General features: G+C 36.4%; 1 protein-coding gene across 1 annotated transcript in view; it reads right to left on the reverse strand.

The window, feature by feature from the left end:
* LOC100444401 (PZP alpha-2-macroglobulin like) overlaps positions 1–20,795 on the reverse strand; it is a 59,972-nt gene extending 39,177 nt beyond the window's left edge. Inside the window, exons 1-13 of the mRNA XM_002822875.2 lie at positions 20,660–20,795; positions 16,124–16,307; positions 14,889–15,048; positions 14,679–14,731; positions 13,687–13,707; positions 13,252–13,420; positions 12,723–12,807; positions 9,488–9,599; positions 9,045–9,159; positions 8,797–8,906; positions 6,527–6,688; positions 4,965–5,192; positions 4,646–4,709 (exon numbers count right to left, since the gene is read on the reverse strand). Of these exons, the coding sequence (XP_002822921.2) occupies positions 4,646–4,709; positions 4,965–5,192; positions 6,527–6,688; positions 8,797–8,906; positions 9,045–9,159; positions 9,488–9,599; positions 12,723–12,807; positions 13,252–13,420; positions 13,687–13,707; positions 14,679–14,731; positions 14,889–15,048; positions 16,124–16,307; positions 20,660–20,742 (1,546 nt within the window). The 5' untranslated portion in view covers positions 20,743–20,795. The remainder of the gene's footprint in view (positions 1–4,645; positions 4,710–4,964; positions 5,193–6,526; positions 6,689–8,796; positions 8,907–9,044; positions 9,160–9,487; positions 9,600–12,722; positions 12,808–13,251; positions 13,421–13,686; positions 13,708–14,678; positions 14,732–14,888; positions 15,049–16,123; positions 16,308–20,659) is intronic.
* Between the last annotated feature and the right edge of the window lie 227 nt (positions 20,796–21,022).

Here is a 21,022-nt window from a genome sequence, read left to right on the forward strand (position 1 = left end):
CATAGAAATTAAATAACCTGCTCCTGCATGACTTTTGGGTAAATAATGAAATTTTGGCAAAAATCAGGAAGTTCTTTGAAACTAGTAAGAACAAAGATACAACATACCAGAATTTCTGGGACACAGCTAAGGCAGTGTTAAGAGAGAAACTTACAGCTCTAAACATCCACATCAAAAAGTTAGAAAGATCTCAACTTAACAGCCTCACATCACAACTAAAAGAACTAGTGGGTCAGCTGTGCTGTGCCTTCCATGCTACACCCTAATCACTACTTGTTCTTCGGAACCTGAAAGTTATAGCAACGGAAGCTTCAAGACGGAAAAAATGGCAGCCAGCCTCTCCCTCTGTGAGCTCCATCCCAGGAAAATGTAAAGTTGCTACCAGCCTGAAAACCCTGATGGGGGGTGGGGTGGTGGTGGCTGCAGTCCCAGGTTGTGGGGTTGCCCCCATGAGGAGAAGTGGGACTCACATAAAAAATAGTCTGGCCAAACATCCTTGATGAACATTGATGCAAAAATCCTCAACAAAATATTTGCAAACCAATATTCCTGATGAACATCGATGCGAAAATCCTCAATAAAATACTGGCAAACTGAATCCAGCAGCACATCAAAAAGCTTAGCCACCGTGATCAAGTAGACTTCATCCCTGGGATGCAAGGTTGGTTCAACATAGGCATATCGATAAATGTGATTCATCATATAAACAGAACCAATGACAAAAATATGATTATCTCATCAGATGTAGAAAAGGATTTTAGTAAAATTCAACACCTCTTCATGTTAAAAACTCCCTATAAACTAGATATTGAAAGAACATACCTCAAAATAATAAGAGCCATCTATGACAAACCCACAGCCAACATCATACTGAATGGGCAAAAGCTGGAAGCATTCTCCTTAAAAACTGGCACAAGACAAGGATGCCCCCTCTCTCACCACTCCTATTCAACACAGTATTGGAAGTCCTTGCCAGAACAATCAGGCAAGACAAAGAAATAAAGGCATCAGAATAGGAAGAGAGGAAGTCAAACTATCCCTGTTTGCAGATGACATGATTTTATATCTAGAAAACCCCACAGTGTTGGCCCCAAAGCTCCTTAAGCTGAAAAATGATGTTAGCAAAATTTCAGGACACAAAATCAATGTACAAAAATTACTAGCATTCCTATACACCAACAACAGTCAAGCCAAAAGCCAAATCAGGAATGCAATCCCATTCACAATTGTCACAGAAAGAATAAAATACCTAGAAATACAGCTAACCAGGGAGGTGAAAGATCTCTACAATGAGAATTACAAAACACTGCTCAAAGAAATCAGAGATGACACAAACAAATGGAAAAATATTCCATGCTCATAGATAGGAAGAATCAGTATGAAAACGGTCATATTGCCCAAAGATCTCTACAATGAGAATCACAAAGCACTGCTCAAAGAAATCAGAGATGACACACATGGAAAAAATATTCCATGCTCATAGATAGGAAGAATCAATATCATGAAAATGGTCATATTGCCCAAGGCAATTCATAGATTTAATGTTTTTCCTATAAAACTACCAATGACATCCTTCACAGACCTAGATAAAACTATTTAAAAATGTATATGGAACTAAAAAAAGAGCCCAAATAGCCAAGGCAATCCTAAGCAAAAAGAACAAAGGAGGAGGCATCACACTACCCAGCTTCAAACTATACTACAGGGCTACAGTTACCAAAACAGCATAGTACTGGTACAAAAACAGACACACAAATCAATGGGACAGAATACAGAGACCAGAAATAATGCTGCACACCACAACCATCTGATCTTCAACAAAGCCGACAAACACAAGGAAAGGAGAAAGGACTCCCTATTCAATAAATGGTGCTGAGATAACTGGCTAGCCATAGGCAGAAGATTGAAACTGGATCCCCTCCTTACACAATGTACAAAAATCAACTCAAGATTGGTTAAAGACTTAAATGTAAAACCAAAAAGTATACAAATTCTGGAAGACAACCTAGGCAATACCATTCTGGACACAGGAACTGCAAAGATTTCATGAAGAAGACACTAGAAACAATCTCAACAAATGCAAACATTGACAAATGGGATCTAATTAACCTAAAGAGCTTCTGCACAGCAAAAGAAACTATCAATAGAGTAAACAGACAACTTAGAGAATGAGAGAAAACTTTTGCAAACTATGTATCCAATAAAGGTCTAATATCTAGCATCTATATAGAATTTAAACAAATTTACAAGGAAAAAACAAACCACCACATTAAAAAGTGGGCAAAGGACAGGAATAAACACTTTTCAAAAGAAGATATACATGTGGCCAACAAGCAAATGAAAAAAAGCTCAATACTACTGAATATTAGAGAAATGCAAATCAAAACCACAATGAGATTATCATCTCACATCAGTCAGAATGGCTATTATTAAGAGTCAAAAAAGTAACAGATGTTGGCAAGGTTGCGGAGAAAAGGGAATGCTTATACACTGTTGGTGGGAATGTAAATTAGTTCAGCCATTGTGGAAAGCAGTGTAGCGATTCCTCAAAGAGCTAAAAACAGAACTATCATTTGACCCAAGAATCCCAGTACTGGGTATATATCCAAAGGAATATAAATCGTTCTGTCGTAAAGACACATGCACACGTATGTTCATTGCAACCCTATTCACAATAGCGTAGACATGGAATCAACCTAAATGCCCATCAGTGGAAGACTGGATAAAGAAAATGTGGTACATATACACCATGGAACTATGCAGACATAAAAAAGAACGCTATCATGTCCTTTGCAGGAGCATAGATGGAACTAGAAGCTATTATTCTTAGCAAAATAATGCAGGAACAGAAAACCAAATATTCCATGTGCTCAGTTATAAGTGGGAGCTAAATGATGAGAACGTAATGGATACAAAGAGGGCAACACACGGTGGGGTCTATCTGAGGGTGGAGGGCGGGAGGAGGGAGAGCAGAAGACATTGAGGCCTATTGGAGGGTGGAGGGTAGGTGGAGAAAGAGGATCAGAAAAAATAACTATTGGGTAGTAGGCTTAGAACCTGGGTAACGAAATAATCTGTACAACAAACCCCGTGACACGAGTTTTTCTACATAACAAACCTGAACATGAACCCCTCAAATCTAAAATAAAAGTTTTAAACATAATAATAAAGAATAAAATTTGAGAAGGTTTCATTATTTAAAATCTCAATTCTGAAAATTAAATAGGCAAATAGTTTAGGTAATAATAATTCGGACAGTATGAAGAATAGTGTGAAAAGAGAACAATATGAGGAAGCTCAACTTGGACAATTTGAAAAGTTTTAAAAAGTTGAATTTAGACAAATTGTGAATAAAATTTGTTCTTTTATCACAGAGGTGTAAGTGCTTTTGATAATTCTTTGGTGAAGAGTAAATTGGTAATTAATAACTATTAAAATATGTGGTTAAAATTGTTTTATGATGAAACAATTGTGATTTAATTAGCTATATAGAGAAATTTTTTCCAATTGTTGACTCAGCTACTTTCAATAAAATTTTGTGGCATCTTCACAAAGTAAATGATTAAATAACTATTCCTCATTTTACTATATAGAGATTTTTATACAGACTCTTCCTGTTATGAATAAAATTCAAATTGGAATATTATAAAAGAAAAAATCAAATAAATGTTTTAAAACCTTCGATTATTTCTGTGAATGTGATACATAGACCAGTATTAGAAGAAAATTATTCAACAAAAATTGAAGAAGAACAATGTACACAGTGGGGTCCATTCTCCATATTTAACTACCTCTACACTAGTATTGGGAAAAAACTGATATTCAAAACTGGCAGCAGTTTTTAATGTTTAATTAAAATAATTAATTATTAGAGTACTGATTCATAACGTGTAAATTTTAACTTTCTCAAAATTGTTTCAGTTTTCAAAACTGAAAAATAAAAATTAAAAATTGATATTTAATTTTTCCAGCTTAGCAGGAAGAGAAACTACATAAATAGAAAATATTAGACATGGAGCAAATCCTAATGGTTAGTAAGTTTAGCTTAGGGGTGTGGTGGAAATTGGTAAAATGTTTGCCTTAGTTTAGGTTAATTACAAAAATGTTCACGGGTTCTCTTTTCAGTGGTTTAACCTCTACATTATTTGACTTAGAATAGAAAACGATCTTGGTTCCCTAGGCCTCAATTTATTCTTGAAGTGAATCCAGTTTCGTATATAAAGTACTCACGGCCTGGCACAGGAAAAAAAAATCTATCACCTTGTTCCATCCCACTTCCTATGATAATTACTTTTTTCTTCTCTGCAATGTTAACTTAATCAATGTACACTTTATTGGGGGTGGAGATGAATAGAAGGAAGCTTAGATTTTGAAAAGAGCTTTGTTTTACTGTTAGAAGAAACAAACTGAAGTGAAAAACTAGTGTACCTTAGCAGAGTGACTGATACAGAGTAGACAATCAATCACATTTATCTGTTGACTCTTGGATTTTAAAATGCCAAAGAGTCATAAGACGAGTATTTTCCTGCGTGTCCTCCTTATTGTGAAGGGACGATGGAAGTGATTTCCCATTTGTGAACTGTCACTGAGGGAAGGGTAAGGATGTGTTAGGGGAGTAAGGAGAGATGAATCTGAGGATACTCACTGTTTCCTGACTCCACAGGCAGAGTGTGGGTTCCAGATCTGACGATGCCTCCCTTAGCCATGATCTGAAATGAAAAAACAGTAAAGGAAATTTCTTGAGCTGTACACGGTTCTCAGCCTTCTATTCCCCACACGACCCACTTTCAGTTGTCAAGTCTGTGCCGGAGAGAATCAACCTCAAGAAAACTCATGGAATGAAGGACGCACAACACGAACACAAGGTGGCTGTGTGCAAGTAGTTTATTTTGACATTCCTGAGCCTATTGACCACTTTTGTCCTACTGATAAGCTGCAATTGTATTGCATGGCCTCATTCTTACCAGGTAATGGAAACTGAGCTCCGATAACTCTCCCACGGCCTGTCTATTCAGTATATAGTGTGCCCTGATAGTCTGCGTGTGGCCACAGGGCAGGGTACCAGCCACAGGCTCCAGGTGAATGTAACTCCTGCTTAAGGAGAAAACACGATTTGCAGTGTGCTGAGCGCCATGGTGGTCTTCCGCTACCCATGAATAGTGAAAACACAAGTTGGGACGCACAGTGTAAACCTGAGTAAACAGAAAAACAAAGAAAGAATATTGTCTTGAAATTCTTCACCTTAGCTTCTCACCAAAATGAATAGTTACAACGGTGTCTTCCACTCTAAAATACACTATGGCTCTCCCTCATACTGGTTGACAGCCAAATAAATGAATTTTCAGTCTCCCAACATTCAAATATTAAAAGGAAATCACCCACAAATTTATCTCTTTTGCCCTGATTCTGCTAACTCATTACTACTTTGACATTTTCCTCCTGCCCCTCAGAACTAGAGGAAAAATGACATCCCAATGAGAATGATAAATAAACAAGCGGAAAAGAGATTTTTCAGATATTAGAATTACCTCATAAATTGGCTTAATTAAAATTAGGGTTTGTATTAATATAACATTCTATTACCTTATGAGCTTCAAAATTGTTTATAGTAATCCTTAGTAAATTAGCATTTATGCCTCTTATCATTATTGTGACTTCCAACCTTTAAGACCTATGTGATTTCTGAAACTTTAAGCCTTGCAGATAATGTTTTGCACACAATTCTATTTCCCTTGTGGTAACTGCTCCTTAGCTTTTCTTCAAAGTGCACTTATTTTTTTCTAAATTTATTAGGCGTATTTTGTGGACTCTTCTATTTGCTCTCATAATAAAGTTCCCATTTAAAAAAACCTTTTGCACATAAACACATCATACTGATAATTTACAGATCTGTTAACTCCATGAAAATAGGAACTTTTAAAGTGTAGGGACACTATTTAGTCACCTTTTAAATCCTAGGAAGAATGAGTGTCTATCATATAGAAAACATTAAACATCATTACATATTTTTAAACTGAGTTAACACACGAAACTGAGAAACAGAAATAATTTATATGCTGTTTATCTACACTGAAATCTATAAATTATAGTCTTTTATCACTTCGAGATAACAAGCATGAAAACTTTTTAGCTATAGAAATCTTTTGATCATCATCATTAGACAATGTATATATATTAAGTGTGTGTGTGTGTGATCACTTTATAAAATTTCTAAGTAGACATGGAAAAAATAACATAAAACAAATTACATGAATTACTGAAGCAGCTGATATTTTTCAAGACCCAAATCAGATAAGATTTTTTTTCATAATATATAAAATGTTACAGATAACGATAGTGAAATTATCAGGCACTTCTGTAGTGCCTTCATTGTTTTTCGTGAAATTCTATTATCCTCAAATTTGTAAACTCAAAGTTAGATATCTTCTTATTTTTTACTCTTAAATGCAATCTATGTGTTTCTTCTGAATATATCACTGTTTCTCACATTTCCTTTGTCTTCAGAGGTTTGTCTTTCTATCCTTACCTGGACAAAAAGTCTATTAGCCAAAATATTGGTAGTATTGATTGAAAACTGTGCAAGACCATGTTCATTGGTGGTTGCACTGGAGAGATAATTGGCTTCACCCGCAGAGATGAAGATGAGTTTATTGGGGATGGGCACACCTTTTCCATCCACCAGAAGCACCTAAAGAAGAAAAGTACTTGATAATTGATGTGAATAACACCCAGAGAGGACTGAACTCATGCGAACAAATGCTTTTGCTGCTATAACTAAAACAACAACCTCCCCCTCAAAAAAACCCCACCAAACCTTCATATTTACGACAAAATGTTTCCTTCCATTTGGATCCTCATGTCCTACATAGCTTATCTATGAAACTTTGTAGTATTTCCAGTAAAGTCAAGGAGATTTTTTTTTTTTTTTTTTTTTGAGACAGAGTCTCGCTCTGTCGCCCAGGCTGGAGTGCAGTGGCGCCATCTCAGCTCACTGCAAGCTCTTCCTCCCAGGTTCAAGCGATTCTCCTGCCTCAGCCTCTCAAGTAGGTGGGACTACAGGCACCCGCCACCACGCCCAGCTAATTTTTTGTATTTTTAGTAGAGACGGGGTTTCACCGTGTTAGCCAGGATGGTCTCGATCTCCTGACCTCGTGATCTGCCCGCCTCGGCCTCCCAAAGTGCTGGGATTACAGGCGTGAGCCGCCGTGCCTGGCCAAAGTCAGGGAGATTTTTAATAACTACAACATGCCACTTAATATGCACTTGGAATAAGAATAAAAGAAATGAATTTAAACTGGCTGTTTTTCCCTTTTCGCATAGACGGAGGCTAGAATGCTTGCTTGGCTGTGTTCTGAACTCTACTAGCTAAAAAAGTTACTTAACTTCTCTGCACTTCAGTTTTCCACCTTCATTAAAAGGGGGATAATAGTTGTGCCTCCTTTATATGGTAGTATTGAAGATTAAATAATTATTTAAAAATACATTAGAGGAGTAGGGCGACTATAGTTTTCCAATAATCTGTTGTGATTTAAAAATAGCCAGAAGAGAATAATTTTAATTTTTAGCAGAAAAAGGACAAATATTTAAGGTGATGAATATCTGAATTATGCTGATTGGATCTTCACAAATTATTTGAATGTATTAAATAATCACATGTACTCCCCAAAATTGATACTACGATGTATCAATTTTTAAATAATTTAAAATAATAAAAATACATTAGAAGATATTTGGTGTATGATAATTATTCCATAAATGTTAGTTACTAACGTTATCATTATCTCCTGCAACAAACCAGCTAAGAAAATCCACATGAGAATGTTTTCTTCCCTTCCTTTCCCTTCCCTTCCCTTCCCCTTCCGCTGGCCCTTCCCTTTCCCCTTCCCCTTTTTCCTTCTTTTCCTTTTCCTTCCCCTTTCCTTCTTTTCTTTTCTTTTCTTTCACAACAGGTCTTGCTCTGTTGCCCAGGCTGGAGTGCAGTGGTGCCATTATAACTCACAGCAACATCGAAGTTCTGGGCTCAAGGGATCCTCCCACCTTAGCTTCCCAAGCAGCTGGGACTACAGGTGCCTGCCACCAGCCCACTGCTAATTTTTTTTTTTTTTTTGTAGAGGCAGTCTTACTATGTTGCCAGGGCCGATCTAGAACTCCCGGCCTCAGGCGATCCTCCCCCCTTGGCCTCCTAAAGTTCTGGGATTATAAGCATGAGCCACTATGCCTGGCCAAATGTCTCAATTTACTAATTATAAAACAGGTAAAATTAATTATCAATATGAATAAAATTAATATTTTATTTGTTTTATTATTGTTAGAATATATGTTAAACATATAAAAATATAATAATAATAACCATGAAATGCATGTTATTTTAATACCTATGCCTAAAATTAAAGACTTATTTATTTATGTCAAAAGAGAACAACAGATACAAAAAGAACACTGACAGCCATAAATGTTACAAACTCTGAAAATTCTGATGCTGCCTGACTCATGATAGAAATATCATTTATTCTAAACTGCATAAAGAAGAGGTTTGATATAATAACTAAGTCACATTACATTAAGTATCTTTATTAGCTACATATTAAAATAGTATCTCTGATTCTCATAATAATTTAATATGTGTCTGTTTGTTTCATCAGTGATATTTAGAAAGGGAAGTATTTCTCCTTGGTTTCATGGTTTTGGTCATATTAATTAACTGATAACACTAACCAAGTGTGGGCTGCATCATTGTGTCCTGTGCTTAGGTGCAACTGGACACTTTGCTTACCTGTGCATTACGATATATCCTACCTGTCCAAAAAAGGGGATTCCTTGTCTAAAGTGTGAATCCACTTTCACGAATATGAGTTTGGATACAATGTTTGTGATTTCACTGATCCTGTTTGCAGTGACTTCCAGGTCTGAAAAATATAAAGAGTCAGTACTTTTAGAAGTTACTTTAGTCATAAAACTTCTTTCTTACAAACGACCTTTATTTTGTTATGGAAAGTAAACTAATATTTATTGTTTTCTTTCCCATATTCATTCATTACTCACACCTGTCCCCTCTTCTCTGATCCTGGCTTCCACTCTAACCTTCATTTCAAAGCCCGTATTTTTAATCGCGAGCATTTTGGTGTGTACTTGTTGGGTGACGCAGCCGTTGCTGTTAAGCTGAGAAAAATACCAAAAATAATAAATGTCAAACCGATTAAGATCAATAGTCACTGAATGTACTATTCTGTCTCTAATGACAAGAAAACTTTTTTTTTTTGCATTAAGCGTGTTAATTGACCTTCGAGAACTTAATACTCATATCTGCTTTGTAACCTCCAAAGTTAGTCGTCCAAATGAGAATCTTGTTGACTAAGAACAGAAATTCCTTTTTTGGTGGGGGATATTTTGCGACAAGCTTGTCCTGATGCCCTCTTTCTAGTTAGTAAAATGGAGTCTCACTGCTTGTAAACAGTGATAGTGCTGAGGGAGAATACCGCCTACTAACCTGTTGACTGAATTCCTCACAGACCTCGTGCTTGTCACAATTAAGAACATGAAGTAATTTTCTACACAGGCTCACAGTTGCAAGTCCTGGGACAGGCTTCCCATAGGTGTATCTGGCACATGAGAAATAAATCAGGAATTGAGAATGGCTGTTTGCATTTTCCACTACCACTCCTCCACAGAACTGTCCCTCTTTAGAGTTCCCTACACATCTTTATCATCTGGGTGCCCACCAAGTAGAAACCTGTCTGGAAAATGTCTCCCTCAAAAATACTATCCATTAAAACCTTTGAAACTTGGCTGCACTGTACCACCACATTCTCTTTGGGATTGAATACATATATTTATATAAATATTTTTATATATTTAATATATAATATTATAATTATATTTTAATGTTTAATTAAAATAATTAATTATTGGAGTACTGCTTAATAATATATAATATAATATATAATAATGTAATATATTATACATAATGTTTAAAATAATTATTAATTATTAGAGTACTGATTAATAATATATAATATAATATATAATATATAACATAATATACTATATTATATATTATATAATATAATATATAAATATTAACAATATACAAATATACAATATATTTATATAAATATATTATATATAAATATATTATATATAATATATTTATATATATTTATATAAATATATTATATATTATAATATATATTATATAATATATAATATGTAAATATATAATATATAAATATATAAATATATATTTATATAATATATACAAATATATATAAATATATAATATATACAAATATATAAAAATATATAATATATATTTATACATAATATATATAATATATTATTATATTCTATATATATTTAATCCCAAAGAGAATGTGGTGGTACAGTTCAGTCATATATATATGCAAACATATATATATATATGTTTTTCCTTTGGCCAGGTGCAGTGGCTCATGCCTGCAACCCCAGCACTTTGGGAAGCCAAGAAGAAGGATCGCTTGAGGCCAAAAGTTCCCAACTAGCATGGGTAACATAGCAGGACCCAGTCTGTACAAGATTTTTAAAAAGATTAGCTGGGTATGGTGACACACACCTGCAGTCCTAGCTACTTAAGGAGGTTTAGAAAGGAGATTCACATGAGCCCAGGAGTTTGAGGCTACAGTGAGCTAAGATTGCTCCACTGCACTCCAGCCTGGGTGAGAGACTCTGTCTATTAAAAAAATGTTTCTTCCTTTTAACGTACTTATTTTCTATCATTCTTCTTTATTTTGTTTTAATAATATCGAAGCTTATTCTGTATACCAAGTGAGCAAATGTAGATGACAAATTGAATAAAAATAAGTACATAATAACTAAGCAAATCTAACACAAAATGCACGGACACACACACACGTGCACTTACACACATGCACACAGAAGAGAAGGGAGAGAGAGGGAGAAAAAGAAGCCTGGGAACACCATGAGGCATGTAAATAAAAATAATTTGTGGGGTTATGTGTGTGTGCACATGTTATATTAGTCCTTTCTCTCATTAGATAATGGGTAACAGAATAATACACAATAATTTTGTTTTGGACATTCGTTTTCTTTCCTATTTGCAAATGGCTCTGAAATTACTTCAAATAAAAAGATAGAATCAAAGCAGCTTATTCTGAAACCCTTCTCCAAGATATAGATATCTGCACTACGGCACTATTGAGTTAGACACATGACTCCTTGGCCATTGCTCTGAGGCTGAAATGAGGCAGAAATCTAGACGTCTTGGTGTTTCCGGTATATAATATTTAGGCTGGCATATTCCTTTACCCTGCATGCTCCCTCTGGGATTGTTTGTTTGTAGGCAATCAGTTTTGCTTCTTCAGGTTAAAAGGAACTGCAAGAGGTATCTGTAATCACAGAGGGCAACAGTGGAAAGGAACCTCATAGGTAAGGTTCATGCCCTCTGTCTACTGCTTAAGAGATGGAGGCGCAGAGAAGCAGCAGAATGCCTAGTTAAAACAGTAAGTTCTGATAGGGGAGGCACACTCATCACTGCCAGTTCTGAGTCTAGGACCCTTCATAATCATGACATCAGTCACTGGATCATTTATATTATGTTTAAGTCACTTCTATAAAATCCTAGTCATTGGCTTTTGCCCAGTAATTGTGACCTGTGATCTTTAGGCTTCTCTATCACATTTTTAGTCCATCATATCAGTTCATCCTCTTTCCTCGATGACAGGATTAGCATTTATGGTATACATATGAAGAAAAGGAGAAAGTGAAATTTCCTGGAGTAGAAATTTCTGGGGGAGAGATTATTTCAGGTTATTAAACAATTTGTTCTACCATTGCACTATTTCTGGTTATTGAACAATTGTTCTATCAAAAAGATCAATGTAAAACATTCAATGTATCCTCTTAAAATTGCCCAGAGGAAAGATTAGGCATAATTAATTCAATGTTCCATGAGAAAACAAACAGGCAGATTCTGCAAGCAAGACTTCTAGAGGCCAACTGATGATCTTCAGTGAAATGTCACTAAAAAAAGGAGGTTATAGACTTTTAAACCTCTAAGATATTTATAGATTCCTATGGCTTGCTTTAAAATATTAGAGCTAAAAAACTACTGTAGGGGAGGAAATGGGGCAAAAAGAACCTGGCAAATTTTACAATTTTAAAAATAGGTGATAGGTACATGAAATTGTATTTTACTTCTCTGTTAACTTTTGCACGTGATTGAAAATTTCCATTGTAGAGAGTTTGGAAAAAAAAAAGGTACTTAGGAGTCATAATAACCAAAATCAATGTGTGAACACCCAGCTTTATGAGACCATTTTTAGGACAATTGAAGATACTTGACTGTAAACTTGGAAGTAGTTTTGGAAAATTACTTCTAATTTTGTTAAGTGATCACGGTGTCATCGAAGTGGAAAATGTCTCTGTATTTTAGAGGTACATACTACTGCATGTACAGAAAAATATCACGATCTTTGTGATTTATCCTAAAATGTTAAAGCAAAGTATATGATGAAACAATACGGAAAGATGTTTATTGTTAAATCATAATTGTGTTTCTATTCTTTTATGTATTTGAAAATTTTAATAGTAAGTCATTAAATAAAGAGAAGTCAATGGAGTAATATTACAAAAGTGCTGAGGCAAAGTAAATTTATAATTTTGTACCTACATAATCACTCAAAATTGAGACAAAATATAAAGTTTTAGATAAAAACAATATAACTCACTCTCCACAGACTGTTATGTTCACTTTTTCATCCATAATACTGATTATCTTTGGCACCTGAACTTTGATTTCAAACTTGGGAAGCACTGTTAATAGAGATAATATGAATAAAGAAGGTTGGTAAACATTTATTGGAAATACAAATAATTTCAGTATGTCTATAATTTTTCCCAAAATAATACTCTGAATGTTAGATTTACTTTCCAATGTATCAACTTTAAGATGGTAAGGTTTAACAATTCATGCAGAATCTAACTGACTTCTTGAGCACAGCAGATCTCAGTGACGCTAACAAATGATGGTGGTTTCACTGAAACAAGAAGTTTCATACTTGGCGAAGTGTAGTTTGCTACTGAAAATCAGCAAGCTCTTATGAACTTCTGTGTTCACACAGTCCTAATGGTCTTAGAAGCAGGGAAGTCTGACTCTACTGCAAGTTCAACGTATCTACGGGAAATTCAAAGGATTTAAGTGAGCTCACACTCTAGGAACTAAAATGTTATGCCTTTTTCATCTTCCATAATCCATACCAAATTCCTCCACGGTGAAGGGGTGCTCTATCCTTCCACCTGATTCTGTCTGTACCACCACCTTGTAGGAGCCCTGAATGGGCTCTGATGAGAGGGGAAAGGACAATTGATTGAGGCCACCCTCTAGCTTGAGACTCTGCCATTGTGCAATTCGATTTCTTCTTGGGTTCTGAAGGGAAACAAGAAGCATGGGCAGTAATCATTTAGTTACAATAGTCCTTGAGCATCTCAAATGATTTTGAAGGTGATAATTAGCATTGCCTCTGGAAAGACAAATACAGAAGGAAGAGAAAATACCATCAACCTGACAACTGGGAGTAGGAGGAATTCAGATCTGAAAATTTTTAAAGTAGTTCATCTGTCTGGAATATTATCAGAACCTCCTACTCTCTAAAAGTACTAATTTCCTTATAAGATACTTTTTCTGATACTTACCTCAAGGTATATCAGTGGAATCTATATGATAAAAGGAAAGAAGAGATGTGATTAGAATTCCAGCAAAGGCTACAATTTCAGACTTGTGATCAAGCAACATACTGAAGAAGAATACTATCTGTAGCTAAATTCAACAAGAAACATAACAGAACTGGAAAAATCTCAGGGAAATTATTAAATAGTTCTAGGATGAGCATACACAATATATTCAATAATTATTATCATGTGTTGCCATTTCCCTGAAAATTATTATTGGTGAATGATATTATTGAATCTTTAAGTATTAATATTATTTGGATACTAAAATTCTCCTAGTGAATAATATGACTATACTGCTTAATTTCATAAATTGGGAAATAGATATTAATAGAGTTATGTGTCATTATGATTTAGACCTAACAGAAAGAGAATTCCCAGAACCATTTGGTTGAAAGTAAACCAAGAATATTTCTTCTAATTTCAACATTGTCTATTTTCTACCTATTAAAAACAGCTTTGTTCCTTTGCACTAATATTGAAGATAAGTTGAAAAAAGGGAAATTCAATTAGCATAAAAAAGTCTTTGTGTATAATATATTTCTATACTATATGTATAGAATATATAATAAAATTATAATATGGTCTATTGTATATACCTATATATTCATAAAAGTATAATTCTTTGTTGCTTTTTAATCATAAATTCTTTGAAAGTATAAATATGAATAGTGCCTTTTTTCTTATGCTTCTTTAATATTCTTAATGCAGTGTGTTCAGAGAAACAAATGCAGCTATTGCCAGACTGATTAACTACTGTTATAAGAGAAAGAACTTCCTCATCTCTTGTCCCTCAATTTTTGTTTTGTATAAGACTGCAAATCTGTGCTGAGGCTGGAGCCAAGTTCAAAAACAAGTGTCTTTCATCCTCTCGCTTTTCTTGTACCTTTCTACCTCACTCTGGGTGAGTATTCCCACTCTACCCCCAACCCAAATCACAGATAGTGGATGCTTACCAGTTCATTTCGAGGGCGAAAAGTTTCATCCACGGAGACAACACGGAATCTTACTGGAAAAGTAGTTCTCCGATAAGATTCAGACACGATAAAGCAGGTAATTTGGGTAATAAGACAGGAGGCTACGGGGCTAGGATAATGGAGACTTTGGTGGTTCAGGTGGCCCTTCCTTCTCAGTGTTGCCCCAAACTATGGAATTTCCCTACTTACCTGTCTGTCCTGGTTTATACATGGGTTTGTCTGTCTGGACAAAGACCAGACTTTCGGTGTTCTTTACCAGAACTGTGTTCCTCTTCCTGAAATCTAGTGTAGGCCCTTTTATCCGGATGCTAAGGAATGCCACCTCTGAAGAGGCTGAGATCCTTGGGAGCTAAAAAGCAAAGGATTTTTTACTACTGAGGAACTGTGCAGTCTTCTCCCTCTGCATTCTTCAGTCATTGTTATTTCCTATCTCACCTTCAGCTTCACCAAGGAGAAGGAAGGTGTGACTATTTCTTCAGACATAAGAGTGAAGATATTAACGTGAGATAGAGGAATTGTATCAGTAAGAGTGGCCATCAATAGAACCCAGATCTCCATGGAGTTCACCTAGAGCTCTAGTTATTAAATTAGATGCCTTTTAACTGAGTATACATATTCCGAAGGAATAGAGAGAAACATCTCTGAAAAAATATGGGAGAGCATAGGAGCTGAGTATCCCAAGTTAGGCAATTTTAAAGAGGTACTAGGTGTTTGCTTAGGGTATCCTGCATGTGCAAAAAATTACGTTGCATGCAAAGTTTTTATCATGAAATTTTCATACGATCTATTTCTAGGAAATGTCCAGCCCGATCCTTAAAGAGACAGTTACAATCAAAACCAGAAAACTCCTCTAAGCCATGAAATTTTTGTGGGCAATAGGATTATTATTTAGGAATGAAATTTAGAAGAGTATTTCTTCCTTACTCTGGTAAAAAATGCTTTGTTCCTTTATAGTTGAAAACTCACTATTTTTAGTCCTTTCTGAAGTCCTAACTACATTCTTTTTTTTCTTTTTTGAGACGGAGTCTCGCTCTGTCGCCCCGGCTGGAGTGCAGTGGCGCAATCTCGGCTCACTGCAAGCTCCGCCTCCCGGGTTCGCGCCATTCTCCTGCCTCAGCCTCCCAGGTAGCGGGGACTACGGGTGCCTGCCACCACGCCCGGCTAATTTTTTGTATTTTTAGTAGAGACGGAGTTTCACCTTGTTAGTCAGGATGGTCTCGATCTCCTGACCTCCTGATCTGCCCGCCTCGGCCTCCCAAAGTGCTGGGATTACAGGCGTGAGCCACCGAGCCTGGTCCCTGAAGTCCTAACTACATTCTTAAAGTCATTCCTTCGGATTGCACACCAGAGCTCCATCACCACGACCTATAGAGCTCAATAAAATGTATCAAGCAGGGACAGCCAGCTGGCACCGTAGTACTCACAGTGAAGGAGACACAGTGGAATAAGTCCTTCTCGGCCACCAGGTCAGTGAAGAGGCTCCTGTTTTCCCCGCCAGACTCCAAGGAAGCACTTACAGTCACTGTCTCGTTCAGGTGGCTCAGAAGGACACAGCCCTTCTTAGGGGCCTCAGTGTGGAGCAGGGAGGGGACCAGCACCATATACTGCCTGGGAAAGGAGGAAGTCTAAATTAGAGAAAAACTGATGATAGTAAGCGTTTTCATCCATAAATGTGTTTTCATAACAATATGTATTAATTGGTGCAATCAGTTTTATTCCAAAAGTCAATGGACTGAGTCAATGGAGGTTCTGTCACAGATCAGCACAAAAATTTTATCTTTTACTCGTCGGTCATGTCTCAGCCACACAATCTGGAGCCATACAACACTGGAGGTTGCTTTCCAAGATGTTACAATTTCACAGGCATTCCTTGCTTTAAAGAGCAATCTGAACTCTTTAAACTTTAACTTTGAACTTTAAAAAGAATCTGAATTCTTGAATATATATCCATAAAAGTGCACGCACACAAACACAGACACATATATAATAAATTGGGAGTGATTATTCATTTTAAAAAGGACTTACATTAAAATCTGTCTAGATAAACATCACTTTGGAATGAACACCATGACTAGATTTACAGAAATTCAACTGAAAGAACTTCAGTAAGCATATATCATTACACAAAATAACACGTGTATATATTGCAAAATCATTTTCTTAATATCAGCAACACTGAAAAAAAGTATTTGCTGTTTCTCTTAGGCTCCTCAGATACAGCTCAGTCAAAGTCAATATTTAATCAACGAGTTTGAAAATTTTGTCAATTATTTACATGCACAACTCCCCACTACACACAAACTACACAAACACACACTGTATTTTATTATCATTTCCCTTTATGCTCAATTTCTTGAGGCAATTAATATTAATAATTTAATATTAGTATGTCCATGTTTATAAACATATGTTTGTTTCAGAATCACATGGGTGGATAGGTTATCTTTTTAATTAAAAAAAAAAAAAAACAGGTTCAGGCTGGGAGCAGTGGCTTATACCTAATTCCCAGCACTATGGGAGGCTGAGACAGGAGAGTCACTTGAGGCCAGGAGTTTGAGAATAGCCTGGGCAACATTGTGAGGCCCCCCATCTCTACAAAAATAAAAATAAAAAATTTAGCCAGGTTTGGTTGTGTGGTGGCGCATGGCTGTAGTACCAGTTACTCAGGAGGCTGAGGCAAGAAGGATCACTTAAGCCCAGGAGGTTGAGGCTACAGTGAGCTATGATGGCACCAGTGCTTTCAGAGTGACAGAGTGAGACCCTGTCTCAAACTAAAAAACCAAAAAAAACCAAAAAAAAAAAAAACCAAAGTTTATATGAGTACTAAAAGTACATAGTATTTTGAAAAGTCTTTTCTTTTTTATTTAAATTGTTGAATGTTTTCAGCCTTTCAGAGGCACAGGCAATTTTTTGTGTAAGCCTCACATTCTTGCCTTAGCTTTATTGATGAGTGTCTTTGTCTCTAATGCCCTCCACTCCATATTTTCCTGTCACTTTCCAGAAGCCTCCAACTCAATAAAATCTCTCCACACTCTGAACTCCCACGGGCTGAAAGAGAATGTGTTTTTGTTGTTGCTGTTTTTGAGTATCTGCCACATGACAGGAATTGTTAAGCTGTCTCTGTATTAAGCCGTTTAATCTTCCCAGCAATGCTGTAAGGTACATGCATGATACTCTCCATGTTCATGGAAGCTAAAACAGGAGATCCTCATCAGTCCCCAAAACTTGAATCCATAACAGATGGATGAAATCCCTGCCCCCATGCCAAATCAGTAAATCATGACTAAAATGTAACTCTTCAAAGCTTTAATGATTCAATGATTCATGATTCAATATCTGCAGGGTTAGGCCATTTATAGAGTAAATTTGCAAGTAAAAACTATTATTTTCTTATATTATTTTACTACCCTTACTTTCCATTGCCAACATAAACTCTTAGTTTTTAAATTGTTTTCTGGACAGGCAATTTGACACGAGAAACCCAATATTGTTACTTTACAAAATTAATAGGTGTGAGACTAGGAGGAGAGAATCCAAGGATAATTGAGTTGTGGAATCTGGAACTCAAATTTGGTCCCCTCATCCTCCACGTACTCTGCTCCAGCACACCAGTCTTGCTACATGTGTTTTAAAGTGTTCCTGGGAAAAACTATATGCCGTGAATTTCTAGGGCCACTCTTAAATCATCCAAGTTTCAGATGACTTTACTGTGTGAGTGGTAAGGTTTTGTTCTCTAGCAGAGAAGCTGAGGGCAGTTAAGTAACTCGCCGATAGTCATTCAACTAGTCTCTTATGTCTAATCTTTTACTGGTATCTGGATACTTCTGATCTCCTGATCACTGCTCTTTTAACAGCATAATAAATAATAAAAATGTATCATTTTTTACCTCGCCATCAAAAAATTTTTCCTTTAGTTCTTTGATCTTAATAAGAAGGTATATATATATTTATAATTTATTTACTATTTTTATTCTTATAAATTATAAGCCTAAAAGATATCACGATTAAAAATTAATTCCACATATATTTGATATTCTAAAGCACTATTTTATATGAGTTCAGTTAATATTTTTTAAATAGATATTGAAATTGGAACAAATCCAGGTTGACAAACTTACCCAAGATTTCATTGGTAATAAGCTGCTAAAATGTTTTAATATATTACTCAATCATGAATGTTTGCCTTTTAAATATTTGCCTTTTTAGCAGGGACTAAATGTAGCAAATATTAAAGTGATAACTTTTAATTTTCTCTTTTTCATTTTATTCCCCTGAAACCTTCATCTTTCTGAAGCTTACTGCCCCAAGGCAGGGGAGAATGGCTATTGGTTCTCTTTTGCAATCTCTCTCATTTATCACATCAAGGGTTAATTCTGGAGGGATGAAGTTAAGTTTTCTCCTTACAAAGGGAGAAAACACCCCTTCTGCTTGTGATAACTAGGGCGTGAGGCTTGTTGTTCTTTGTTCAGTGGCAGACACAATGTAAAAGGATGGCTTCAATGGCAGCATGGTCCTATGTAGTGTAGGACTGCATCCAGAACCACAAATTGCTTAATGTTTCTGACGCAATACACGCTACTCGCTTTATCCATTCAGTCTGCTCTCAGAAAGCAAAATAGCCTCCACATGTTCCCAAAAGCTTTCTGGATGGAGAGCAGCTGGAAGTAGTAGTGCCCACAGCTGTAGAAGAGGTAGAGGCATAGTAGGGGAGAAATGTACTCCTACCGGTTGCCAGGAAATTGTTCAAGGATAAAGCCTGAAGAAAGCAGGAGACTTACTGGATTGGACTCCTTATTTCTGCTTTCTGCGCTTTGGCCTGAAGAAGGCTAATTGTGTTAGACGAATAAGGGTAACACACAGAGCAGAGGGACCCATTATCCCTTTCCCCATTTGGGACTCTGTATCAGTCTGGAATACAGGAGATACGATAGGCCTCTAGAAGTGCAGTGAGGCTATGCAAGAGAGAGGTAGAAGTTTAACCTCTGCAGGACACCTCGGTGCCTATGTGCTGTTATTGGACCCAAGAGTTCTCACCATTCTCTGGAAGAAATATAAAGGCAGCTGGGTTAAGGCCAGGAATCTTAAATAGCCTGGACTGCAAAGGGGCAAGTGACCCTGCATCACAGGCTGTGTTGAAACAATAGCCATAGTATTTGAGTCAGGATGCAAAGATAGGAGTTCTATGGGATATGAAACAGCTGAAGTGAGACAGTCAGTTGCAGAGGACTATTGGGTCCTGACCACACAAGAGAAACCAGATGGCTAAACTTCAACAGTGCATGCCAGCAAGTAAGAAGAAGTCAGACTGACAGTAGCCAAGAAGGACGGAGAACTTTGAGACCAAGGACTCTGACACTTTTCTCTATTAGGAGTTAATGGAGACCACAATCCTCTAGACACTATAGAGGAGAGGAACTGGGGAGAGGTGGAAAAGAAGTCTTAAAATTATTGAATTGTACCAACTTACAACTAGATAGGGTTAAAATTATTTCCCCCGCTTTGGTCCCCCACTGGGGGCTGTTGGTGAAGACTTGATACGTGATTGAAAAATAAAGGAGCTATACTTTCTGTATATATATATATATAGAGAGAGAGAGAGAGAGAGAGAGAGAGCCTACAATACATGTTAAGTTGCACTTCACTATACATTTTGAGTATCTTTATATTCAGTGCCTTCCATCCAAAAGAACAGTTCTGTGAAGGTGGGATCTAGTGTTTTATTTAATCATGCTTCCTAGTGACTACTCATATTTATGACTCTGATTGGCCCAGTGTAGAAAAAATGATTTCAAGAATAGAGGATAAATGAAAGATAAACAAGGGTTTAACTGGAATAATTTCTTATATTTGGAAGGTATTGTAATGAGTGGAAATGTGGCATTTACAAAGGACGGCAAAGTGAAGACACAAGGGAGAGACTGAAACACACTCTGGAGGAAAGGGTCTTGAGTGAGACTTACGGTTCTGCAGAGCTTGAGTCACTGGCAGAAAGCAGGATAAGAAGTAGCATGAGACATAAATGAAGAAGTCTGTCTTTCCCCATTGTGAGGCATAAATCTCAGGGTTGTGTCCAACTCTCTGCCCTCAGCCTCGCCCCGGAGACCAGCTGAGTTTACCAGGCTTTATGCGGCCACTATCTGCAAACAAGCCCCACCCCAAGACCTCTGAATAGAGTTCAGAATTGAGCACACATTCCCTAAAAGGGTCATTACTCTCAGTGGTTGCCTCATTTTTCTCAAGGCTAAATTCTGATAGGTACTGAGGCATGTCTGGAGGATAAAATTCGTACTCCATTTAGAATGAACTTTGACAGCAAACCTCCT

Source organism: Pongo abelii, chromosome 10 (assembly GCF_028885655.2).
Source record: "Pongo abelii isolate AG06213 chromosome 10, NHGRI_mPonAbe1-v2.0_pri, whole genome shotgun sequence".
Taxonomy (NCBI): Eukaryota; Metazoa; Chordata; class Mammalia; order Primates; family Hominidae; genus Pongo; species Pongo abelii.